Source organism: Meriones unguiculatus, chromosome 1, assembly GCF_030254825.1.
Source record: "Meriones unguiculatus strain TT.TT164.6M chromosome 1, Bangor_MerUng_6.1, whole genome shotgun sequence".
NCBI lineage: Eukaryota > Metazoa > Chordata > Mammalia > Rodentia > Muridae > Meriones > Meriones unguiculatus.
Window position 1 is genome coordinate 138,456,283 of NC_083349.1, and position 27,323 is coordinate 138,483,605.

The following is a 27,323-nucleotide window of genomic DNA, read 5'->3' on the forward strand; positions in this document are numbered from 1 at the left end:
ATGCTACAACCCCTTAACACAGTTCCTCGTGCTGTGGAGACCCCCCCAGCCATAAAATTATTTTGTTGCTACTCCATCACTGTAATTTTGCCACTATTGTGAGTTGTAATATAAATACCTGATGTGCAGGACGTCCAAGTGGGTTGCAAACCACAGGTTGAGAACCCCTGGTCTAGATCCTGGTTCATAGATTCTTAGCTTTGGCACTGTTGGCATTTGAGGCCAGATAATTGTTGTGGTGGGTGACAGTTATCCTGGGCATTGTAAGATAGTTAGAGCATCATCAGGCTCTGTTTATATGCCAGCAGCATTAGAGGTCCAGAATTGAGAACAACAAAAATGGCACTAGGTCCTCACCGTTGTCCCTTGGGAAACAAGCATGGCCCAGTGTGAAAACCACTACCACAATTTGCTGGTAACCCTTTCAGCATCCCCAGGGACATTTGCATGTTTTTGGAAAACCACATAGATGGGTATTTACACAAAATCCATGCTTATGTGTAAAGAAGGTCAAAATCTCAAGAAGGCATTCTCTCGGATACATTTGTTTTTCCTGCTGCCACGAGGAGATTACCTGCAGCTGATGGAACCCTCCAGGGCTCCGCCCTTGATTTGTTATCTTTTTCATCCCCCAGGCCACCCATCCATACTTTGTTGCTGTTTGCAAGGCTCTGTGCTTGGCACTCCTGCCTGGGTCTAACCACCTGGCTTTAATTTTCTCTCTAGCCTCGATTAATAAAGTATCATCCACCCAGCCAGACCTCCTCAAACTACTCCATTAACAGCATACCAACACGCCTTTGCAAAGTCTGTGTAATGTCTGTTACCCAAGTTCTATATTCTTCCCCAACTTCTGGCCTCTGGAGCTTGTGTTTGTGTTTTTTATACACTCTGTGATATTTAAAATATGTTATATGGAAAGTCATTTGAACACTAAATAAGATTTAAGAAATATTAAATTCATATCTACTTATAATAAAAGTATTAAGCTATAAAATTAAGTCATTAACTCATCAAATTTGACTAAATTGTCACAACACAAATATTTTTCAAAAGATATATTTTAATGATGAAAAACAGCATTTAACACATATTCTTTATGATATTAAGCATGTGCTATCAAATATATAAAGTTAAACTGATAGGAACATGATTTGTTTTATAATGAAGGGCCTGAGATTTCAGTTTCCTAAAAACACTGAAGAAGTTCACCTTAGGAAAAAAAGCTTGGGAGCAGAAGGCATCTGAGTCACAGTGATTTGAGATGGAAAACAGCAAGGCATTGTTAAAGCCGTCCTAACGCAAACCTTCCTGCCAACAGAAGGGAGGATGCTTAGAAGCTCTTGTGTGTTATGACAAGTTTGGCCAGCTGAATAATAAAATCTTTTCCTCAGAAACCCCCCTAGTATAGTCTCTTACTTTTAGGTCATATAAAAAGCAAAATAAAATATGACAATTTCTTTAAAGGATAGAGGAGAAAGAAGAGGAGGAGGAGGAAAAAGAAGAGGAGAAGGAGGAAGACAGGAAGAATGGCTTATTCATTATTTTAAAAATACTCTTTGGCAGAAGAAAATCTTCTAAAGCCAAACAACAGAAAGTAAACAACAAATCAGCCACAACACAGTGGGGCAGCTGCGTTGATGCGGCTACGATATTTGCTGGTTTCTCTGAAGTTTACCACCTGCTGGAGTCCCAGCCCAGAAACCAGCCTGTGAACGTGGGTGGCTCATGGCCTTGCTTTATGATGACAATCGGTGTCCTTTTGTCTCTTCCAGAAGGGTCTGTCTCAAGGTACATCTTGGCTAAAAAAATTGGAAGCGACAAAAGTTCAGTTAGTTTCAGTTAAACTGATTATATATATATATACATATATATATGTATATATATATGTATGTATATATATGTATGTATGTATATGTATGTATGTATGTATATAGTGAAAATTCTTTCATACAATTAAAGAATTAAATTCCTTTTGCCCCAAGTAGCCAAATATGAACAGTCTCCAGTTGTTTCCCTTATCTGCCATGGAAAGTACCATTATAAAGTCTTATTGTTACTTGAAAGAATTCCAAACTTTATGGAATTATCCTAATGATATAATTACTGTGACGCTTCAGTAAATAGAAAAGTGTGACCAAAACTTTTCAGAAATAAGCATACTCTACATTTCGCAAAGAACCATATTCTAAATTAGGCAACAGAAAATTTTTCCTGTATCTGTCATGAAAGCCTTCCACTTTAAAAGGTGCTATTACTCAAGTTCCGATGACAGACGGACATCTCAGATTTGATATGTATTTTGAAAGATGGGGGTGGGGGTGGCTGAGCCAGCTGTGGTAACACTGCTGGGTTACTGCTACAGTGTCCCAGCACAGCTTACCAGACTTCATTGATTCCTTTTTCTCAACTTCATTGGCATCTTTGCCAATCCAGATGAAGATCTGAAAGGAGAATGAAAGCACGAGGTGCATAGGAGTGCTGATTGGAGCTCTGCTCACACTACCCACCTTTCCCTTTAGCACCCACACAGGAAGGAGGTGAGGGTGGGGTCTGGGGAAGCCCTGCTGCAGTTTCAGGGTTCTCTCTCACCAGGGGACCCTCTGTTTTTCTGCTCTGACTACAGCTTATGCTTGAACACATTGGCATGGGGTGTTCTAGTTATGAAGTGAGCTTGCTTGCTTTCTTTATCTCTTTCTTTCTTCAACAGGATCGGCAGCTTCCTCAATGCCTTTGCATCGATCTGCTGGGCCTGCCTGGCCTTCACGTGAACAGCAGGGACTGCCTGTAGGAGCAGGGCTTGTTTCTGGGCGTCTTTGGGAATCCCTGGCTTCCATCTAGTGCTTCCTTGTAGGATAGTGCCCAATGAAACTCTGATAAAGTACTATTATAATGTTCAGCACTTAAATATCAAGAGTTTAAATTTTATTGAAAACATTACACATCTGGTCTGTAATGTGTATATATCCGTTCCTTTGACAAATTTGTGGGTTTAATGCTGAAGCACTCTCCTGAGTTACTTTGCATTTAAGTCACCCTATAGTCCTCTGGCAGAGCAACTTTGGTCAAATTAAGTTTTCATAATGTTCTAATTCACACACAATGTGCTGGAGCACAGAAGTCACCATGACAGCACAGTATCTTGGATAAAAGAGATAAAGAAATTAAATACAGTACTGGGAGAAAATAGGATTGAATCCCTAGTTCAAATATGTTCCTTGAAGAGCCAATGCCCAGAAATTATTTGCTGAGCGGATTAGCTCAACAAACCAATTTAAAGGCTCAGTGGTTCAGAGTGCTTGTTTGGTTTCTAGCACCCACATGGTGGCTCACAACCATCTTCAGTTCCCAGGTCCTTTTAAGACTGCTACAGGTAAAATACTCATGCAAATAAAATAAGCACTTCTTTTAAAATATTTTGTTTAGATTTTTTTTTATTACTGTTTGTGTGTATGAGTGTTTTGCCTAGATATGTGTGTGTGCACCATATGTGTGCTTGGTGTCCAAGGAGGAGTGAGCCTCCAAGGTGCTGGGAACTGGAACCAGGTCCTTTACAAGGGCCCTTAACCGCTCAGCCCATTTTCCATTCCATTTTTAAGAAATACTTCTTAAAAAGAAAAAGGCAGGGTGGGGGGAGGGAGGGAGGGAGGAAGGGAGGAAGGCAGGAAGGAAAAGAAAAGGATCTGAAAACAAGTTTGTGGCTGATTCTAAAACTAGGCTTAATTTGTTGTTTTATATATTGACTGTTCTATATAATTTGATTCTTAACATACGTGGTTGTCTTTCTCACAGCTGTTAATTTACATAAAGATTTTAAAAGACCAATATAGAGAGAGTCAAGTCAGCATTGATTTTCTCCTAAATTAAGACCTATAAAATAGTATGTTTTTTTGCTACTTAGATTCAAACCTATTCTATGCCTGATGTTTTCCCCCAAGGGATGGGTTCCTTAGAAAATTTTGTCTAAATTCTCAATATTTTGGTCTCTCTCTCATGTTCATGTACTTATTATTAATGTAATGAATACACAAATAAATTAACTGTGAGTATAGTTTACACATAAATAAAAAAGTTGACTTTTTTTGTCTAAAGCTATAAAATGTAGGAGCTGTAGAATTATTTTTATATTAAGAAATCAACTTGTCCTATACATGAGTTTTGTTACTAAACTCTGTGAAACTTCTCTTGAGTACAGCCTCAAGACCCATTTCTTATCTGAATTGCTATTTCTCAAAGCAAGTAATGTCTGTTCCCAACAATCCCTCGTTATGCACAAAATATAGCTCTACCTGTTCCCAGGCATCAAGTAGCATGACGTCATCCTCTGCCAGGTCATCCTGGGTGAACTCTCCCGGAACTTCTTCAATCTGAAATATTTGAAGAACTTTATGACCAAACAGTACAGCAAGAAAGCTTATGGTACACAGCAGACAAGTGCTGTCTAGTGCTTTGGATGGCAATGACAAGGGTGACCAGTCCATTTTTTCTTAGTTTGCAGTGATAGGTTTATCTGTGTAATGAAGGACCACAAACTGATGGTTCAGTCTGGCTAGCACAGTACTTACGATCAACACAGCGTCTGCACACCGTTAGGATGGACACGGACAGTCAGTGTGAACACAGCTCCTCTGAAACTGCAGTTTCCCAGGACAAAGGCGTCACACATTCTGTTGCCTGCCTAGCCTCAAGAGTTTGATACACTGGTCTGGGCATGAAGTTATCTTCCTTTTATAAGTCAATGTTATTTTAGTAAAAGTCAGTGGATCTGTTTATTTTAATGCATCAGTAAATTTAACAAGGCAGCATAACATCATAAAGGCAATTGTTTTTGTTCCTAGTGGAATTTTGTTTTCTACCATTAGACGGTAATTGAAGTACTACAGTACCAATATGACACATTAACCTGTTCAAAGTTTTTAGCGATTTCTTAAATTCTTCCTCTTAAGGAGGGTTTAGATTTTCATTTCCACTTCCTTGCACTCTCCCTCTGAGGGGTCACATGGATGGAGTTGACACAGGCATCTGCCAGTCTATATCAGCAGATGTGACTTAGTAGGGCTTCTGTACTCCTCACTGTCACAGGAAAACAGGCAGAAGCTCTGGGCTGAGCCCAGATTAGAACAAGCTAAGCAGGCACCTGTACCTTCCTACATGCTTGCTGTGCCCTGGGAAGATCCTGAAATCCTTAAAACAACCACAGCAAAAAAAGCGAAAGCAAAGCAAACCAGACAGCAACCTAATGTATTCAGAGAGGAACAAATTACCTTATATGATCTTCTTGTTTTCAATATTGTTTTTAAATATGTGTGTATATGTGTGTCAGGGTATGTGTACATGATACATGAGGCCCTAAAAAGCCAAAAGAGGGTGTCTTGGATTCTTGGGAGCTGGATCTACACCTGGTTGTGAGCTGACTGATGAGAGTGCTGGGAACTGAACTTGGGTTTTAGCCCAAGTATGTGCTTTAAACCACCAAGCCATCACCCCAAGCCTGAACTGTCTTCATGCGTGTCAGGGAAGCTGCACCAGTGATATCTCAGCCCTACGGCTGCATAAAGAAGACCTGCATAGGGACAATACAATTCTGTGTGCCAACATGGCTGGTGAAATTTCAGAAGGCCTTACCCCTTTATGAAGAGCTACAGGGAACTCATGGCTACTGAGACAGGAAAAATCAGCTTTTCCCAAGGATGAGCCCCTTCGTATCCAATCCCAAGCAGTCAAGCAGCTATAACATATGTACATACAAGCAACACTAAATGAACCTAAGGTAGTATGTGTGTGACTGTGTTTGAGTGTGAATTTGATCATGAGTTTGAGAGGGTTGGGGAGAACTTGAAGGACATTGGATGGGGGAGAGGAATAGATAGGAGTGATGTAAATACCATACCAATGTATGAAATTGTAAAATAAATATAATTAAAAATCTAATTTATACCAATATTAGCAAATAATACACATTATATAAGCATATGTAAACCATATGTCAACAAAGACATATGGTTTGATACAATGCAATATTAATACTCGGTAAAATGAACTTTTCAGGTAGTAAACATAAAATACAGCAAGTTCAAGGGTTTCCTACAAAGAAGGTAGTCAACTGTAGTCCCAACAATGAATATTTATCACTAATGTTAAATTTTCAGGTTAAATCATTCCTAAGCGCCACGTATGTTTTTATAGACAGTTCCTTTAGCACTTTATTTCTAGTACTGTATCTGGCAAGCACCTGGGAAATTTTATGTGATGAAAATTACATTTTACTCAACAGGATGAGAAGAATCCATCCTTTAAGTTTACACAAAAGCCTAGCATGTCAGAGATGTCAAACTTTTCTGATTAAGTTGGGGTAAATGGCTATCATCCAGGATGAAATTTCAGAACCCAATATAAAATCATGTACTGTTATAGACTGCATGTTTGTGTTCAGTATGAGGAGACGGAGGATGATGCAAGGTAATTAGGTTTGGCTGAGGTTACTAGGATAAGGCCCAGTGGTAAGAGCAGTGTACTAAGAAGAGACAGATTCAGCTCACTGGGGCTATGTGAAGATGCTCGGAGGGCCCTTTCCAGATAACACATATCCTGGTGCCTTGTTCTTGGGCCTCCCAGGCTCCAGGATGTGAGAAAGCCAGGCTTACTGTTTAAACACTGTTTAACACCACATCCGTGTTAAAACATTCTAAAACTAAGACTTTGTTACCCAGCAGTTTCCTCCCAGATGAAACATTCCATCTATAGGGAAGCTCATTATGACAGGATGTTCTAAAGGGAGGTGAAACAATCTATCCAGTATTAAACAACTGAAAGGCTTCAGGAACTCCCCTGAAACTGATTAGATACATTAGACCTCTCCCTCCCAGAACATAAATAGTAAGGACGGCTGAGAGACACTCTCAGACCAAGACAAGATACATGGAAGAGACATTCTCCAATCCACTGATCTGCCTGAAAGTTGTGCAGTGAGCTGCAAGTTTCCATTTCATAAGCTGTCACCCATGTAGGAGATGGAATTTGATGATACAGCAGTCTTTGAGTGATTTCTCCTGTAACTATCGCTAATAACACTTCTTGCTTTACCAAGTTGGGTGGAATCCTTACTCTGGTCACTGGTTCCCTCTCTGGGGTGAAGTTCACCTCTGTTCACATCTCCCTAGGAGTAGTGTCACACAATAGATGTTCAGTCTCCTCAGTTTACTTTTAATTGCCTGAATTGTAAAGGACTATAGAACAAAACATCCCTGTCGAGGTCAGTGAATTTTCAGGGGAGCTCAGAGCTCCCTGTCACTTTGTTCAATGACTGCAATAATCACATACAATTTTTTTTTCATTCAATCAACCTGGAGAAAATTTTTATTCCTCTGTGAAACTGCCTGGGAAACTTAAATGAGAAGTGATGGTTCTGCTCCCGCAAGAAAGTAACATCACTGAATCAGCAGAACCAGCAACCTACAGTTCACAAGGAAACACTGAATGCGGATACAGATAAGCAGATATTTTTAAGGGCATTTTGACTTACACATTACTTTTTATTTTTCTAGATGTTTCTGTATCTGTCATATCATTGGGTCTTAAACTACCTTGTACGGTAGGAACAATTATCACCCACGGTTTACCAAGAAGCCAAACCTAGGACTCACAGCTGTCCCATGTTTGGAAATTCTCAGAGCCAGAACAAAATGCCTCCGCTAATGTTAGGCTCTGTGTATTTAAGATACTTACAATGAATCTTCCAGTCTTGTTGGAGCAGCCATAAAGCCGAGGCGGATGGTCTTCAGCCCGCATTTCTAGCAAAGGTGAAGTCTGGTAGTCTCCTCGCCCTCCAAGAGAGTCCCAGAACTCCTCTGTGGACACAGAGTTAGCCACTGTGTATTCAGGAGCAGAGACTTGCTAGGATTTCACAGCGATGGCAACATTATCTCAGCCTAACTTAATTATACCAGATGCCTTCAACACTTTTGCAGTTTAAGAAGCCTTCCTTACCCAACCATAATGATAAATGATGACTGATTGAATGATGTCAGTTAAGCCCACAGAATATTAAAGTGGTGTCCTTGGCCCCTCAGCACAGACCTGGTTCGTTGCCTTCCTGGATTTTTGCAGTTTGGCACTTGAGGACATCAGCCACATACTCTGCTCCTTTCTCCTCCTCCTGGCTAGCCCCTTTTCCTATCCAGAGGAAGCCATTGTTCTGTGGTAGTTTTAGGACAAAAGTGTCATTGGAATTCAGTGAGTTTGCGTCAACATCAACCTAGAACATGAAGGAAAACAACACAGGGACTCAGTTACTATTGAGGCTGTGCAGAGCCGTCAGAACCTGCTGCCGGACCCCAGGAAATTAATTCAAGACTCAGGTGCTAGAGATGCCTGAAACACCGGAGCAAGGACACCTTGGTCCTTGTCACGTGATGTTCAGCTGCTGCCCTCAGACAATAAAACATGGCAGAGTGTGGCATCCCAAGCCTTTAATCCCAGCCACTTGAGAGGCAGAAGAAGGCAAACCTATGAACTCAAGGCCAGCCTGGTCCACATAGACGTTTCAGGGCAGCAAAGACTACATAGAGACAATCTCAAAATTAAGTAATTAAAAAACAGGCAAGCCATCAGTCAAGAATAGACTGTTTTGGCCAGACACGGAGTTCACACCTATGATCTGAGCACTCTGGGGCTGAAGCAGGAGGACGATGAAACGTCTAGCCTAAGCTACACAGAAGACTGTCTCAACAACAAGGCATAAGGGCTGGAGGGACAGCTCGGGGGGTCAGAGCACACACTGCTTTTCTGGAAGCCTTGAGCTGCGTCAGCAGCAGCAGGCAGCTGCCAGTTGCCTGTAACTCCAGCTCCAAGGGATGCAGCACCCTTTTCTGGTTCCCAGACACGGCAGACCAACATAGTAGATCCTCACACAGACACATGCTCACAAAGATTAAAAGATAATAAAAATAATATTCAGAGCTACAACAGAGGGACAAGCCAAGCCAGAACCGATGCCTGGACAGAGGGCACAATATCAAATGCAAACAATCAAAGATGTTCTCTCTCTTCTCTCCACTAAAGAGAATGCCTGCGGTACTAATTAGAGGGAGCCCTAAAAGGCATAAAACAGAGGGCAAAGAGATGACCTCATGTTGACTACTGGTGTTTTTCTGACTGAGATGAATGCTAGCTCAAATTGTAGACCTGTGGAGATGAAAAGCAGTCCTGGCACACACCTTCCCTGTAACCAGAAGCTAGAGACGCTGCCTGAAGTCTGCCGAGTGCAATTTGGGTTCCTGTGTCCACAGAGGAGAGAGCCCAGGTGTGTTAGACGCCGACCTGTGGGCATGGCCTATGGTGACATCAGGCATGGACAAGACCCTTAAAGTGTCTGGCCTTGGCCATGATCATGAGCACCCTAGGACGGGCTTGACTCTAGGAATCTGGGGTTTGGTGACGTCATGCCCACGTCTGCGAGAATTGGTCTGGACAGTCACACAGCTGTGCGTAACTTTCCGAGTAGTTGTGAAGCTGAGTGTGGTAAGACTCTCAGAGGCCAGGAATGGCCAGGAGCCCCGACTGAGAGAGAGCAACCAAGAGGGTGAGGAAAACAGGAGGCCAACCTGAGACTATGGGGAGAGCGCGTCTAGAAGGCCAGGGTGACACACTGCGCCAAGTGAAGCTGCTTGCTCACCTCCTTGGGCTGCTTAGATCAAGGCCTCTGCTCCCCCAGTTTTGGGGACCTGACCCTAGAGAGAAAAGCTAGAGGGAAAGGGAATGGCTGTTGAATTTAAAAAGATAAGCTCTGGGATTGGTAGCACTTGGGGAAGCATAATCCCTCTCAGCAGGAATGAGGCTTCCTGGACCAAGTTCAAGGGAACCATCAGGGCAGATGGTGGAGAGCACGAGCAACCAGTTCTGGATTTCAGGACTTTTGATGTCCACTCTCTATGTTTTTGTTTGTTTGTTTGTTTGTTTTTTAATGCAGAAGAAGCAGCCAGGAATGTGAAGTAAGGCAACAGAGGCCAGTGCCCAGATTGGGGTGAGACTGAAGAACTCTCTGTTTAGGAAGATCAGCTAGCTAGAAGCCATGACAGACAGCCACATAAAATCCTCATGTCAGAGAAACTGGGGCAGTAAGGGCTGGTTCAAGATGTTGCAGGGAAATGGGGAGATGCTTTGAGGTCAACTGATGACACCTCCTAAAGAAATGTCAACCGTGGAAGAAACTGGAAGTCCAACAGGGGAGCAAAGTGATTGGCCCTTCCTTATAAGACCAAATGAGTGTGCACAGATAGAGCCCAGCACCCGAGAATCTGTATATCCATGGAGGGTTGTGGGGAGATCAATGTGGAAGCCAAGTTTAAATGATCTGACCACATGAGGTCATCTGGTCACGTGCTTAGCCTCCAGGCAGAGTACACCCCCATAAATCCCTTCTGGGAAAGTGCTGACACAGCCGCCTCGTCAGGTAACCATGCTCAGTAAATAGTCGACTGTGGCAAACGCCTCTGGCAGAGGAAGAAGAAGAAGAAAAAAAAAAAAAAAAGATCAGAGATGCAGCCCTGGAAAGTGTTCTCATTCACCCAGCCTGCCATGTTTAGGCTTTTAACAACTTGTGTTCTCAGAAAAGTGGAAATGAGAAAATCCAGGAGCAGGCAAGAGGCAATTTCTACAGAATTTGTTCTCAGATACATCTCCTGGAAGATGATGCCAGGAGTAAATTTGTCATGGATGGGAGGAAGGCGATTACAACCTTCAGTCAGGATATGGGGATCGAGAGCAAAGAAAGTCTAAGCAAAGCCAGAGAGGGAAACCCAGGCAGAGTGGCAGAAGGGGCTGGAGCAATTTGGCTTTAGGTAGGAGCCGTGCCTTTTTATTCTATGTATTAAGTATTTATTATCCGATTTAGCAAATCACTACACAATTTATAATTTTTGAGTGACAATTGATATTAATGATAAAACACCTCATCACTTTTATATACATTACTAATATATGAATTATTTTTAAAAATACAAATCAATTGAAATTTTAAATTATTTCATAAGTCAGAGGGGAAGATAATATGCAGTTAGTGAAATTTCAGGAGAGCCGATATGGTGACCTGTGTGGTTGTGCTTATCTTCTCTCTAAGAGAGAGGAAATGATATGAGAGGAAGAGACTGCTGAAAAGAGCAGAACAAAAGTGACAGAGACAGTGGCTGAAGCCACCCGCTGCCCAGCAAGGACCAGCTTCCTCAGCAGAAGAGAGCTAACGGTGGAGGCAGAGTGGAGCTGCATTGGTGGAGAAGAGGGAGATAACGAAAATAAGAAGAGAAACCAGAGGGGCCTTGGAGAGTAAGGACGCCACCGTGCCAGCCCCACTGAGCGGGTCACAGTGAAAGGAAGCTTCCACTGAGAGGCTGGATGAGTCAGTCCTCAGAGAGCAGCCAGGGAGACTGAGGCAAGACACCCAGAGAGTGCCAGTAGATTGAGGCAAGGCTGGCTCAATTTTCAGAGCTGGGCTGAGTGGCTCCTGAAAAACAAAAGGGCTTGGAAGCAGCTCCAGATCTGGGGAGGCACGGGAGATTTGGGGGGGTCACCGGGCAATGGCGTGACGGAAGAGACCTGGATCTCAATGGTGACCAGAATCCAAAGTCGACTTATGACAGATTAGTGTGGCCAGATTTTCTCCCTCCTTCTTAGCTAGCCCCAGGTTTCATGGTCATCTGATCACACCTCACCATCCTCCTACCCTAGACCTTTCAAGACAGAGCTAGTGGTAGCCGCTTCCTGCCCCTTGCCATCTTTGCTGGCTAGGACAGGTTTAAAACTTATCAGTTTGGGTTCCGAGCAGTTGAAAAGTCTCGGCTGCCTTCTCATTGTTGCAGGGGTTTACATTGTTGGGGAAAAGGACGTCTGCTTGCCAGCTCTGCCAGATGTGGCAACAGCCACATTGCCGACAGCCAGATGTGCTGGGCAGCACGATTCCCAAAACGCATTGCCTTACCTCCACAATTCTGGTGATAGAGGCCAGGTTCCTCCGGACCTGAAAGAGGCGGGTAGGGGGAGCGGGCGCCTGCCCACCTTTCTTGGACGTTCCGTTCTTATAAATAATGAGCGGTCTGTCCTTGAACAAACTGAGCAGGTGAGCGGGCTCTTTGCCTTGAGAGACGCGGACCTGGGAACACAGGACAGGGAGACAGAAGCATGAGCGAGTTTCCAGAGGCCAGTGGGAATCCAGAGGCCTTCTCAAGCATAGGGAGCCGGAATGCTCAAAGTAACTGACGTCATAGGTACACAGCCATTACACATTCAAATGGGTAGCCAGCTCCTGCAGAGCGTCTTCCTGCACGGTTGCGCAGATGGGAAGGGTAGGAGGGAGTCATGAAAACCGCTAATGTGTCACATAACCTTCACAAAAGGGCAATTGCCAAAGTCCTCCTACCCTTACTGAGTGCACGAGGCACTCAGGAAGGTCCATGCTTTATTCCAAAGGAGATTAGAGAGGAAAGGGGGTAAATTACATTGTTTAATGAATTGTTGAAATATTTCCAAGTCACTCCACCAAAAAAAGTCAGAAGAGCAATGCAGAGCTTCAGATTTTAAAACTAATTATTGTGAACCACTGCCATCTAGTGGTGTGAAATGAAATGACCATTTCACCAACTGTAGGATTCAACTGGCGAAGTCCAGGAAATTCATAACTCATGTCTCATCTGCTGTACTGGGAAATTTCAAAGCACAAAGTGTAGCTGTTGAACATTTTGAGCCGTTTGTGAGGAATGGGGTTAAGCTAAGATACATGACATGGGTGATATCTCTTCTTAGCTGTAAATATCATCTTCCAGTGAATGAAATACTTGATTAGGAACGGAGCTGCACACACCTGAAGAATCCAACCATTGTGTTAATCAGGTTTGTTTATGAACATGGTTGATGCGCCCCTTTACACAGAGAGCCAGCTTGCTTAATGCTCCTATTAAATCATACCAAGATAGAAAGAATCCAACTAGAAACCAAATTCAGCCTCCATATCCCCAATCACACGTTCTAAAGTACCTGACTCACCTCTCTGCTTAGTTATTACACTTGAACACCAAGCTGCGCATTTATAAAGGTTGGAAAGCTTTATGCCACACACAGCCTGCACTCTCCTGACATCAGACACCAGGTAGCCAAGCTGATACCACTGGGAAGAGAACACTCCACCCTCCACGAGGCTGGATCAGAGCCTTCAAAAACAGGTCCATGGAACTGTGTAGACGATGCTTTTCCAAGCACAAGGGAGCAAATGCCATCCCCCAAACCAGCCGGAGAATACAGCCCGGTGGCAGGGCAAGCAACCCAGTTATAGAGAGAGAGGAAACAGATGTCGGAAACAGAGTGATCCAGCTAGGTGTAAGGCCAAGGAACGAGCAAGTGCCACTCTGCAGACAACAGGCACGAAGCAGACAGGCACGAAGAGGTAGAGAGGACAGCATTAAATGGACCACACCTTTCCTGTACTTACTAATGACGGCCCTGAGCTGCGGCATGCACTCTGGCCTAAGAGGAAAAATGGAACTGGAAGAAAAAATGTGGACACTGAAACCCACTGGAAACAGCGTCTCAGACACTGCAGAGACATGCAGACCTAGGACCTCATCTCTCTCGTGGTGTCTCTTCACAGCAACAGAACGGTAACTAAGACACGCAGGAACTTTTCCTGGAGGTTGCCTGTACTCCTTTCTGGGTCCCCTTCTTCCCTAAAGTCCTCCAGAAGTCTCCATCACATCATCGCATCACATCACATCACATCACATCACATCTCATCACATCACATCACATCACATCACATCACATCACATCACATCACATCACATCTCATCTCATCACATCACATCACATCTCATCACATCACATCACATCACATCACATCACATCACATCACATCACATCACATCACTGCCTGTCTCCCTAGCTGGCTCCTAAGGACACTGGTGGATGCTTTGCCTCACCCAGTAACCCCAGATCATCTTCCAACCTTGAGGCCAGCTGACAAGCAGCCATGATTCAGACTTCAATTTTACTTCACCTTTGCTTTGTAATAAAACATTTTCACAGGGTCTCAGGGTTCGGCTGTGAGCATATCAATATAACTGGGTGTATTATAATTTTCTGCTTACAGCTGGCAATGTAAGTAACTGTGACATATGGTAGATTCATTTTGGTTTGTTTGTTTGGCTTTTCAAGACAGGGTTTCACTATGTAGCTCTGGCTGTCCTGGAACTCACTTTGTAGACTGGGCTGGCCTCGAACTTAGAGATCCACCTGCCTCTGCCTCCTGACTATTGGGATTAAAGGTGTGCACCACCATACCCTGCTTCATATGGTGGAGTCTAAACAGAAGAGTTTTCTTTTGGCTTTCTTCTTGGACTCTTAAATTATTCGTTTGTTGATGTGATTGAACAAATATGAAATATTTTAATTTCAAAATGAAAGGAAGTTGGCATAAAATTTTCAAAACCCCTTCTGAGTGTGGGAAACGAGCGTTCGCCAGGGAGCAGGCTAAACATCTGGAGCTGTGTGAGTTGGGAAGGTAAAGAGTACCGACCTGCACAGCCCGTCCTCCAAGCGACCGACCCAGCTGAGCAGTCAGGGAGGCAGACATGGCCAGCTCATCTCTGGTAGCATTTGCTCCTTGCCTGGAGGAAAGTAAACAAATTACACTGGCTCATAGTTACGGTAATTATTTTATTTTCATTTATTATAATTTATTCATTTTGTATCCCTGCTGTATCCCTAACAGAATCAAAAAATCTGGACCCAGGGACCTTTTCTGAGACTGATACTCCAACCAAGGGCCATGCATGGAGATAACCTAGAACCCCTGTACAGATGTAGCCCATGGCAGCCCAGTGTCCCTTAATAGGAACAGGAACTGTCTCTGACATGAACTCAATGGCTGGCTCTTTGATCACTTCCTTCTGGGGGGAGCAGCCTGACCAGGCCACAGAGGAAGATGATGCAGCCAGTCCTGATGAGACCTGACAGGCTAGGGTCAGATGGAAGGGGAGGAGGACCTCCCCTATCAGTGGACTGAGGAGGGGCATCTTAGTTATGTTTTTTAACACTCACTCATACAGTTGCTTCAAGAGAGGGTGGGATTGGGAGGAGACGAGGGAGGGGAACACAGCCGGGACACAAATTGAATAAATTGTAATAAATGATAATAATATTTAAAAAGAGAGACTTAAGATACAGTAAAATATCAGGAAGCCGAGAGCTCACCATAACAGAACAATTGAAGCTATGGCTCGTTTATAAGTGCTAACCCTGGAGTGCCCTGGGTATTCTAGAGAGATGGACAGTGGCATTTCCATCTCCATTTCAAAGAAACAGGGCCTTAGCTCCTTGTCTGTCTCTGCTGGGTGTCTGGCTGATGCCTGCTGGTTGGGAAACTCGTCCCACATACTGAGACCCTGAGGTGACCCGAGGATGCATCTACCCGATGTCATGTGACGCGCTCTCCTTTGTGACGCGGCCCTTGGCGCGAGCTCTGGGAGGACTCACCACGTGTAGATGATCTGCCCCCTTGGATAGGTGTAGAGGATAATGTAGCAGTCCCCGCCGTAGAACTCGCCGTAGGAGTCTGGGTCAACCTGGACCCGGCCACTGTGTTCTACACGCCAGATCTGAAAGAGGCAGCGTAGATGTTAAGTGCTAAACTACTACCCATGACCTACACGTCGTTTCCACTCTAGACCCACTATCAAGCAGTGTTTGCGTTCTCCTAACCATTTTTTTTTTTTATTTTATTTTTCTTATCGGTTACGTTTTGTTAACTCTGTATCCCAGCTGTATCCCGCTCCCTCATTCCCTCCCAATCCCACCCTCCCTCCCTCATCACCTCCCTGCCCCTTTCCAAGTCCACTGATAGGGGAGGACCTCCTCCCCTTTCATATGACTCTGTTTTGTCAGGTATCTTCAGGACTAGCTGCAAAGTCCTCCTCTGTGGCCTAACAGTACTGCTCCTCCCTTGGGAAGTGGGGAGGCCAAAGAGCCTGCCATTGAGATCCTGTTAGAAATAGTCCTTGTTCCTCTTACTATAGAAAACCAATTGGTTACTGAGCTATCAAGGGTCATATCCGAGCAGAGGTTCTAAGTTATATCCACTCATGGTCTTTGGTTGAGTGTCCATCTCAGAAAAGACCCCTGTGCCCAGATATGTTTGGTCCTTGTGGAGCTCCTATTCCTAACCAGTTTTTAATAAACCAAAAAAGCAAGAAGGCTAACGAATCCAACACTTTCTTGACTTTTAAAATTCTCTATTTCTTTTGCTTCCTCCACAATAATCTGAGAATTTTGTTGTTGGTGGTTTTGTTATTACCTTTTGTTATTATTCTGTTTTTTGTTTTGTTGTTGTTGTTTGGTTTTCTGAGACAGGGTTTCTCTGTGTAGCGGTGGTTGTACTGGATTCACTTTGAAGAGCAGGTTGACCTTGAACTCCCAGAGATCTACCAAAGCCATATTTCTCCCTCCCAGACACTGTCATAAAGAGGTCTGACAAAAACACAAATAGAAAGAGGTAGATGTAAAAATACCTCCACTGTGCCAGAGCCATCGTCCACCATGTGGTACTGGGCTGCCATCTGCGGAGAACTGTGCAGTTTTGATGCATCAAATGGAATCTGCTGTATTTGGGCCACTCTCTCTGTGACGTAGACCTTCCCAAAGCCATCGCTCTGGTCTTTATCTTTCCAGTCCTTAAAGAACTGTTTGAAAATTGGTGTTTCACCGCCTTCCGGAAGAACCTGAATCTGCAATGGTAAAGTAAGAGACAGAGAAAAATAGCTACAGCAGTAGAAAGAATGAAGTAGTGAAAATCCTGCCCTTGTTTCTCTGACTGCACTTGTAACTTTGTAAGTCTGTGATCCAACCTAGGTTTTTCTTGCAGCTAAAGTCATCGCTGCTGAGTTTGAATGATAAAGTTGAGAAAAAGTTTTCATGTGTTACCACTGCACAAACATTTCTCCATGTTAGGTTCATAAGAGAGCTGAAAGGAAGAAACTGTCCCAGGATATTTATACCAGGATATGTATGTGTATATATACATATACAAATATACATACGTGGAGGGAGTCAATGAAGTGAGACATTCACGGAGAAAAGGAGTAGCTAATCAATATCTGAGTTGACATGGAGGAAACCAAAGACGTCTCACTCAAGTCTTCACACCAGTCTAAGGAGCAGTCAATAGTCTGTATGGAAGTTTTCATTTGTTTTGCGACAGGGTTTCATGCAACCCAGGCTGGCTTCAAACTCTCTCTGAATGTCCTTGGGGCGATCCCCCTGCTCGCTCCTATGAGGGCTGGGGGTACAGGTGTGCATCACACATGCAGCCCGTGCAGTCCCGGGGACGGAGCCCAGGGCTTTGCGAATGCTAAGCAAGCATTCTAGCAAGGGCACCCTCCACCAGCTCTGTGCAGCCTGTACTCTGACCTCATTTTCTGCAAAGCTTTCCTCAGAGAAACACTACTAGGGACATGTGACACCGATGGCACATGCTGAACTGGAGAGTGACTACATACACACACACACACCCTCACACACACACGCGCATGCACACACACATGCTCACACTCACGCACTGAAGCAAACTTTTTATGGGCTTTGTGGAAACTTCATGACTCTCAAGCTCTAATGGTTTGTCTAGTGATTTCTTTTCACACGTACTTGAGTATTGGTGGAATAATTCATTTTCTGTAGAAACTCCTCAGCTGTCTTCATTGCCGTCTTCCTCTCCTGTGGGTTAGCATTTTTACCTAAAGAAAGACAAAGAGATACCCAATTACAGAAGGGGATGTACTGCATTGTACATGGTCATGCTGCCCTGAGCCATGTGCAAGCCGTACCACCAAACCTCATCTGATCCTGGAGTCTGAGCAGGGCCCAGCTGGCTAGTCCCTGTGTGATTAAGAAACACTTGCATACTGAAAGTAAATATAGTTATAATTTAATTTGAATATAGCAAAAAGACAAAAATTCCCTGGCACGTGAATGCATTTAATAGCACAGTAATTGGCAGTATGTTTGACAATGTGTATTTCTATTACTCAGATGTTTTCCTTAGCACCCTAACCTTTGCTGAACGGGTTCAAAAGTTTGACCACTAGCTGCATCTTGGTGAGATATTTACAGACAGTACCTCAAGAGGAATGCCCTTCTTCAAAATCTGGATGTGTTCTTTCCTCTCCTGGGAAAAGAGCATCAGATCTGGTCTACAGCAAGCAAAGCGATGGCATCTCTTACCTTTCCATACAAAGATTTGTTTTGCCGCGCCATGGTCCAAAATGAAGCATTCTTCAGAGAGCAGCATTGCCATGGAGAAGGGGTTTTCTTCAGCCACCAGAGTCACTGTCATGGACCCGCTTGCGTCTGAAACCTGGCCGGAAAAACATGAACTCCATGAATTCATTTCAGGAAGAACCGTTGTAAAACTGTGCCTTGGTGGTAGTTACACACACAGCAGATGTGGTGAAAGCGGACTGCGCACTTGGAGAACACAAGCCCTATAGTGTATACAGCAAGCTGATTCAAGGCAAAAGAGGCAGAGCAGCCCTGAGCCCAGCCGTACCCCAGACACGTCTGTAAAAAGATCTTAGAGGCTGAAGAACTGCTGACGCGGAAAGTTAAACGTCGACACTTTCTCTAACACATCAGAAACCTGTGGTTACAGTCAAACTGTAAGGCCATCACAGTGCTGGTGTCACCAAGTTCCCTGACGCCTTTTGTTCCGTGATCATTTATTTTCAAGCAGGTAGTGATCCTACGCTCATTATACACACACAAAAAGCCGATTCTAAACTCATGTAGGCCGAGGTCCCTGGGTCCTCAGCAAGCGGCAGCCACCACACTAAGGAAAGCACAGACAGAGCACAGCCGATGACTGTAGATAATTTCCAGTCTAAGTCCCGAAATTTAACTGTCCTCTGAGAAAACTATCAAGGTAAATTGTTTTCTGTCACGGGTGAGTGAAAGCTTTGGGGGATTTGTAAGTTATTACATGAAGTTGAAGGTGATATTTATGCATCATCGAACTGGTTTCCAAAGGTCGGCTTGCAGGCTGTGGGGTGTCAGCTGTTTACCTGTTAAATACGAAAGCTCCAGCCCCAGCTTCGATAAGAAGCCAAGTTTTACATTGGCAAGAGGGTTGTGCATTCTGTGTATTTAGAAAGTGACAGCAGTAATTTGACTTCCCAACTTATTTGGTCCCAAATTATTTCCAAGATGATGATACATCTTAAATTGTACAGTGCACTATATTTCCACTAGAGGGAGCCAGGGTTCAAGATTAATATTTTCCTATGTTAATTTTTTTTTTTCTTAAATAATGCTGGCCAAGAGGAAAAGAGTTTTTGATCAGTGATGGGGCATAAATGACATTTGGTAGACTCTAAAAAGAGTAATGAAGCCATAAACTATTCAGTGAACAGTCTCTGTACGGATCATGTGAAAAGCATCCGTATTTAACATGCTGCCAGAGAGCGCGCAAACATCAGTATGTGGCAGATATGACAATCATTTTTCCTTTATCACCTCGTTATAAGAGGAAGTTATGTTACACAAATTAGCAATTCGTCTTCATTCGGAACTATGAACTTGGTTCCTTAGGGGCCGGGTGGGGCAGTGCAGCACTTTAATCCCAGCACTCAGGAGGCAGAGGCAGCTGACTCTCTCTTTGTGAGTTCAAAGCCAGTCTGATCTATGTAGTGAATTCCAGGACATACAGGACTACAGAGAGGGACCCTGTCTCAAACAAAATAAAACAAAAAAACAAAAGAAAGTTTCTTAAAAACCACCAAATACAGTTTCTCCCTGTTGAAAGGAAAAATCATTAAATTGTGCAGGGTTATTACCACCTGCTCCAAATCCCTTCCTTAGAAAGGTGTGTGTGTGTGTGTGTGAGAGAGAGAGAGAGAGAGAGAGAGAGAGAGAGAGAGAGAGAGAGAGAGAGAGACTTGAGGACTATCGTCTTCGTAGTTTCCTTCAGTGCTGTGTTTTGTGTGTTTTATCACTTTCAAAAATATCATTGAAAGAAACCAGAGTAATCGCCCAATAAAACTACTTTCTCCTAAGTTCACTGAAAGGGGAAGGGGATGAGGGGGGAGGGAGTGTGGGACCCAGAGAAGATGAGGGAGGGGCCTACAATGGGGATATAAAATGAATACATTATAAAAAAGAAAAAGAAAAAGAGTGAAACTCTGTTTCACAGATAAAACAAAAACTACTTTCTCCTGCATCCTTCCCCCTCCCATCCCTCACTTTCAGAAAACAGAGACTGTTTTCCCCACCCACACCACAGAAGTGACAGGGCTAGATCAGCCAGTGCTGGAACTGGTTCCACCTGGGCTGGTTCACCCGGTTCTCTTCCCGCTTGACTGATCTGAGCCTTCACATGCCTGGAACAAAGAAAGCCCCTTTTTTACTAAAAGGATATTCTAAAGACGATTTTACAGTCTTACCAAGAATATATAAGAAAAATCTTACAGAATGTTTTATTCTGTAAAGGAAACATTCTATCTTCTGCACTGTAACAAAATACAGCAAGCAGGTAACTTTACAATACCATGTAAGTTACAGCAGTAACTTTGTTATCATTAATGAAAAGAACAAAAAAACTCTAGCTGTGACCATTTTAATGCATGCATGTGAAAGATTGCTGCACATTTCCCGGTGAGGGCAAGGAGAGCCCCTACTGCAGTAGGACAGTCTCCCTGGAGCCGAGCTCAGAACCCCACCCAGCAGACTCACCATGTACAGCTTTGCCATCTTCCTGTTACCTATGTCTGCCAGGGCATCGTCATCACTGTCCCCATCTGGAAGTTCAGGCTTTTCCCCTAAAACCTGGGGGAAAGTGAAGAGGGGAAAAAGTTGTGCAGAATTTGAAAAGCAGTGAGCGGTCTTACACTGATAAAGACCTCAGCTATGATACCCGTGCAATGAAAATGCCAGTGACGAGTTCCCCATCCATTTCTGGAGTCAGAGACCACACTCCACCAGGTCACTCTCATCCGTTCCCCTAAGACGAGCCTCTTCCTGTAGGCCAAAGCTTCGGGGGCAGGGAGTAAGCAAACGCTGTGCCTGCTCGTGACAAGGGACATCCAAAACAGCCCACGTGGAAACTTGGCTGCCTCTCCCCCTCCTCAGACGAACAGGAATTTAGTAAAATAAGCTCAACTCAATTATCACAGCACACAGGATTTCCTCGGAGGCCTTTGCTAAGGGTTCTTACTAATTCCTTACTTCAATGAAGTCATTGTTTTGAGGTGAAATGTGGTGGTGGTTCATTACTCTCAACCAACAACTTGAGGGAATCTAGAACCATCCAGGTGATGAGTTCTGGGCCTGTCTGGGAGGCAACATTTCGGTCAGGTTACGAGGTGGGAAGAAACACCCTGAGTGTGAGCAGCACGTTCCCAGGCTGGAGTCCCAAAGCTGTGTCAAAGGGTTAGCTGAGCACCAGCGTTCATCGTTCTGCACTTCCTAACTGTGACCAGCCACCTCAGGCTCCCGCCACCGGGCCTTTTCCACCACGGTTGAGTTCAGCTCAAAGTGTGGTTCCATAAGAGGGTTTTGTGAGGGTATTTTCACAGGATATTTTAGGTGTGCAAACCACAACCATACCAGCACAAATACAGCTTGTCTCATGGACCACAGTCAAGCTTTGTTTCATGTGGTACTTCCAGCTTTTGGAACAAAGCCAGATCTACAGACGATTCTCCATATAAGTATTTATCATCGGAACAGAAAAATACCTTTATCCATGCCTCACAGGTGTGATGAAATCCAGAAGTTCAAGGGTGTTATTTGGGAGAATAGTCATTTGAATCTGCTTTGCATTTGTTTAATTCATTAACTTAAGTGACATATTAATTCATTAATATGTGACATTGTTAAGTGACATTGTTAATTCATTAACTTAAGTGACATATACAGCATAGGACAGACACAAAATGCAAACTAACTCTAAATAATGTGTTTCTCTGGCTCTGCCTTTGTCCCACCATCATGGACTCTAACCTTCTGAATAAGCTCAACTAAACACAGTCTCCTCTAAGTTTTCTAGGTTAGGGTGTTATTGTTGCAGGAGAAGAAGAGCAACCAAGACATTGATACTTCATGAAAATATCTGTTATGTCAAACAATACAAGTGTACATAAGCCGTCCGTGAGCATGTGTACATTCTCAAGTTTGGAAACTCACCTGGAGACTAGGGAACTTGACATCCTTTATTTATGTAGTGAGCAATAAACATTTTAATTATTATATAATCTAAAAGGTTGCAATGGCTTTTTATGTGTGTGCTAAAAGTTAGATTATACCCCAAATTAAAACACTGGAAACCAGCGGGGCATGGAGTGAACACCTGCAATCCCAGAACCCAGGGAGGCAAAGGCAGGCTGTGAGTTCGAGGCCAGCCTGGTCTACCAAGTGAGTTCAGGGCAGCCAAGGCTCCACAGAGAAACCCTGTCTCGAAAACAAAACAAAACAAACACAAAAACAAAACAAAAACCAAAAACAAAACACCTTGAAACAAAAAGATCTTTTAAAAGGCATTTGCAGTTCAGTAAAAGCAACCAAGACGCAGTGGGGAATAAACAGTCCTGGTTAAGGGCATAACTAATCCCCGCAAGTCTCCCATTGGGCCAGCTGAGTCTGGGAATTGGGGTGCACTTTATCTTTTAATTTCCAGGCAACAATTCCCGTATTAGCCTAGTGCCTTAATGAGCCCCTCAAAGGATGCTAGCACAGTTGGGAACTTGCTGAAAACAGGCCAACTCCAGGATAGAGGTGGCATATGCCTACAGCTCTCTAAGGATCATCTTAAATATCAGTTCAAGAACCAAGCATTTGCCAAGGACCTCACGGGGGAATGGGAGTCCCTTAAGGATTTTACACCCTGCCTAGAAGGAACAAACTAATTAAGTTACATCACTCTGTCAACTCCCCTGCGTGTCCAGACTGCTCATGCCCCCTTTCCATTCCGTTCCAAGCATGACTGAACGACATGTAAAATGTCTTCATTTTCAGTTCTGTGTGGCTGGCATCTGGCCATGAGTCTTTTGTGTGTAGAATGGTGTGTTCTGACAGCCATAAAACTCTTGCTCTAGCTCAGATCTCTCACTCAAGCTTAGAGTTTGCTTGTCTTTCCATGTCTGTATGCATGTGTTTCAAATATCATCATCATCATCATCACCATCATCTAGCAAATTTCCAAGCAGCAATTCTCAGTCCCCTCTATGCATTAGGGTATTTCCAATTCCTGTGTCTTGAAATTTAAAGCCTTCCCTCCATGGAGTCACTACATGCTCCCTCTAATGCTCATGGAAAGGGTCCTTCCTGGGGACTCAAGGGAGGCCACCCCTCTCGCCATGGGCCACAGCTAGGATGCCAGCTCCCTCCTGCCCTCATCCTCTCCTAGCACACCAGCTGCTGGCCCTCATTTTACACTGTCCCTACGTTTTAAGAACATAACTTGACCAAGGAAATGTTGCCGCTTGAAACATTTACAAACAGGGAGGACATCCTGCTGAGTGAAATAAGCCAGACACAGGAGAAAAGATCCCCCATGCCCTCACTCATGTGTGGAATCTGAAGTGTTCTAACACAGAGAAGCAGGAGTAGATAGTGGATTCCTGAGTTCAGGGCATGGCAGAAATAAGACTTTAGTCTGAGGGTCCAAATTTCAGTTATAAGATGAAATATTTTTAGAACCCTAATGAACAGCACAGTAATTAGTAATGAGTTGCATACTTAAAATTTCCAAGAGAGTGGATCATAATTTTACACACACACACACAGAGACAGATAGACAGAGAGGGAGAGAGACAGAGAGCAATGATATTCTATTCTAATTAGTTTAATTTTGATAGTTATTTCACAAATATACATGAACAGGTATATTTTTGTCTACCTTTGATATATATATAGTTATTATCAATCATACCTCAGACTTGGTAGAAAATTAAAAAACAAAAATATTTTATTTATTCTGCAGTAGTCATTTTAAACTTCTGAATAAGTGGCCTGGAGAGATGGCTCAGGGGTTAAGAGCACTGGCTGCTCTTCCAGGGGTCCTGAGTTCAATTCCCAGCAACCACATGGTGGCTCACAACCATCTATAATGAGGTCTGGTGCCCTCTGCTGGCTTACTGGCACACATGCAGGAAAAACACTATACATAGTAAATAAATCTTAAAAAAAAAAAAAATAATCTTCGGAGTACTCGAGCAGCTTCTGGCTGACTGACCTGACAAGTACAGGCTGCCACCTGCCTGCAGCTAAGTCAACAGGTTCAGCCTAAGGCCCAGGGAATTGCATTTCAGCCAGTCCAGAGTTGAGTACTTACTTTGTGAAGTCAAACCTCAGTGGGGAGGAATCTCAGAACACTTCCAGCCCTGTGCTGTTCCCAGTGCGCTCCCTTAGCTGCTCCTTTCTCTATCAGGATGACACCAGCCATGTCCCCTGCGGGAGTCACGCCCCATCCTTCCCTTGAGCTTTTCCTCTAGCTTATGGCACAAGCAAAACCGAGCAATTATTCTTTACCGGGCACAGTCACTTATAATTAACTTCGTAATAGTCCCTGCTTCTTGAATGGCCATGAGTAAGTGCTTTCATCCTCGCTAGAGCTCTGTGAAGCAGAGAACTGTTATCCTAATCCCACAGAAAAGGGCTGATATTCAGAGAGCCGACACAATGTCACAGAGCCAACCGAGCAGTAGCGGGGCTAGCATTCCCACTCCTGTTCTCTTGGTGCCTCTTATTAACTCGAAATAATCGATTACACACTTCCCTAAACCAGGGGAAACTTTTCAGGTCTTTGAATGAGACAAAAAGATTCATCTCCCAGGCAATGTTCAGGGACACCTCCAGCAACCTAAGGTCACAGGTGCCTGCATCTTCCATGACCTAGTTCTGTCACTCTGTAGAAAATAGACAACATATTAGTATTTCTTTAATAAACCAAACAGTAAAAAAAAAACCAAAACAAAAAAAAATTACCACACAAAAATACTTCGAAAATACTTTGTTTTCTTTTGCATTTTTTTCCCTTTCAGAACAGGATAGCTATGCCCTTACTTCACATAGAGTAATTACCGTTTCCTGTGCATTTCGGTCAAACTTGCCACCAGGCCACTCAGGTTATCAAAGCATAGTAAGTATTCTGAATGGATTCCTGACTGCCCTAAAGAACTGCATCAAAGAACCATTAGCCTAAAGACATGACCAGGAGTAGCCTGGCAGCCTCAAGTCTTTAGGGAATTAAGTAACTCCTAAGATCACGGCGGCCGTGGTAGAGGGTGGGAATAGCTTGCCTTTCCTCTCAGTTCTGCAAATGAAAGCACTGGAAACAATCTACAGCCTGAGGACCTTTCTGCAAATCCATATAAACACAGTGTTTTGTCCTCTATCAAAATTAACCATCCTTTTTGCTGCTCTTCTGCCTCCTGCAACAGCTCGGTTCTAAGTAAGTCAGAGTGTGTTTACATTACATAATGGATCAAATAGGCCATCCCGGCTTCAGGTGCTGTCTCCTGCCTCAGAACCTCCTGGTTGTCATTGCCAGTGCTATTACCACCACTGAAGGCTCCTTACGTGCGTGGAAAGTGAGGCATCCTACTCGTATCTTAATCACTTTAATGTGCACGCTTTCCTTCTGTTTTCACAATAAGCAGACGAAGCTCTAAGGCTTCATGAGGGAACATTTTAACTCAGTAATTTTTCTACCCATGTTCTTTTCCCTAAATGAAAATCAACCAGTAGATTGCAAGCACATAGTCTATAGAAATCAATAATAAAATTGAAACCAGCTCCTCTGCCGTATTGACTTGCTGCAGGGCATTTTGTGCCTTAGGTAAGACAAATATTTGATAACAGGGAAGATGCTTAGAAAAGTAAACACTTCCAAGGAAGGGCCGTGACCTTGAGGAGCAGCAGCTGCCTCTCCTGGGCACATGATCCCAGCACTAACTCTCAGCTGTGAGCTTTCCAGCCTCTTAAACACTCTTACTCCCGTGTTGCCTTATCACATTCGGGGGACTTGGCTGTATTAGGTTGCGAGTAGAGGTGTTTTAGAGGGAGGCAAGCGTGAGACTCACTGTGGAAGGGTGACTCGAATGCAGCAGCTGTGAAATGACCTAGCACAGGGCTGCCCACTAGAACTCGCTACAGTGACGCCATGACTCACAGCCGTGCTGCTGAACGCAGATGTCGCCAGCCATTTGTCCCTTCTGATCCCACACAGTGTGGCTGCTATGATGAACTGAATTAAAAATTTATCTCTTTTTAAATTAAACTTAAATGAGGACATAGATCTTGAAGAAGCTACGCAGACCGTGATGTTCTGGGAGGTTTAAGAAATGACTGGGGAAGCTGAGATATTGGTCTGGAACTGAATATTGCTCTAGAATCCATACAGGAGAGGTTTGACTTCAAGAGGGACACTCCCAAGAGAGCAAACTCAGGCGTCACTATCATTGAAGTTACTCAGTGGAAAGTTAACAGAAGTTAATACAGGAGCTGCTAGAATGTGGAAAATGAACTCAGAACCTGTTAAGATGAACGAGATGAAGAGTGTGCTGGCTGGTTTATGTCAACCTAACAAGAGCTAGAGTCATCAGAGAGGAAGGAGCCTCAGCTGAGACAATGCCTCCATGAGATCCAGCTGTAAGACATTTCTTAATTATTGATTGGTGGGGGAGGGCCCCACCCACAGTGGGTGGTGCCCTCCTGGGCTGGTGGTCCTGGGTTCTATAAGAATGCAGACTGAGCAAGCCAGTAAACAGTACCCCTCCCTTCAGGCCTCTGCATCCGACTGGGTATCCAGGTGTCCTGACTTCTTTGCTGATGAACATCGAAGTGGAGTGGAAGCCAAATAAACCTTTTTCTCCTCAACTTACTTTACGGTCATTGTGTTTTGTTTCTACCACAGAAACCCTAACGAAGACAAAGAGCCGACATTTGATTATTTTTTTCTTTGTTGTCAGAACACTAGTGATTGTTTTCACCGGTTGCGTATCAGAACTATCTGGGCAGTTAGAAAAGATAATATCAGTGTATGAGGACAGGCTAGCAATCTGATGCTTTATCCTAACACTGTACATGCGAGAGGGCGTGGCTAAGTAAGCCTGACCAACTCCACGCTGGGCTTCATCTTCTTGCCAGATAGAGCAGGCCTGAGTTTTCTGTTCCTCAGAAGAAGAAACTTCAGCTGCAGGAAAAACTACAGAAACAGGTTCGGCCAGGACAATTGGCCTAGGGAGATAAGATGGCTCAGCTACTGGTCTGAGAAGTCCCTAAACCCTGATCAGTCACAG

The 27,323-nt window shown here is 43.9% G+C and overlaps 1 protein-coding gene and 1 long non-coding RNA gene across 2 annotated transcripts in view; one reads left to right on the forward strand and one right to left on the reverse strand.

Moving 5' to 3' along the window:
* Window positions 1–1,043: 1,043 nt before the first annotated feature.
* Scin (scinderin) overlaps window positions 1,044–27,323 on the reverse strand; it is a 62,471-nt gene continuing 36,191 nt past the window's right edge. The window contains exons 5-16 of the mRNA XM_021664898.2: window positions 20,758–20,850; window positions 18,256–18,388; window positions 17,680–17,768; window positions 16,548–16,763; window positions 15,517–15,638; window positions 14,558–14,648; window positions 11,972–12,142; window positions 8,077–8,254; window positions 7,726–7,847; window positions 4,290–4,367; window positions 2,384–2,444; window positions 1,044–1,802 (exon numbers count right to left, since the gene is read on the reverse strand). Of these exons, the coding sequence (XP_021520573.1) occupies window positions 1,675–1,802; window positions 2,384–2,444; window positions 4,290–4,367; window positions 7,726–7,847; window positions 8,077–8,254; window positions 11,972–12,142; window positions 14,558–14,648; window positions 15,517–15,638; window positions 16,548–16,763; window positions 17,680–17,768; window positions 18,256–18,388; window positions 20,758–20,850 (1,482 nt within the window). The 3' untranslated portion in view covers window positions 1,044–1,674. The remainder of the gene's footprint in view (window positions 1,803–2,383; window positions 2,445–4,289; window positions 4,368–7,725; window positions 7,848–8,076; window positions 8,255–11,971; window positions 12,143–14,557; window positions 14,649–15,516; window positions 15,639–16,547; window positions 16,764–17,679; window positions 17,769–18,255; window positions 18,389–20,757; window positions 20,851–27,323) is intronic.
* On the forward strand, window positions 26,471–26,905 carry LOC132647241 (uncharacterized). The gene is made up of 2 exons (XR_009585595.1): window positions 26,471–26,673; window positions 26,808–26,905. It is a non-coding gene; the product is annotated as an uncharacterized LOC132647241 (long non-coding RNA).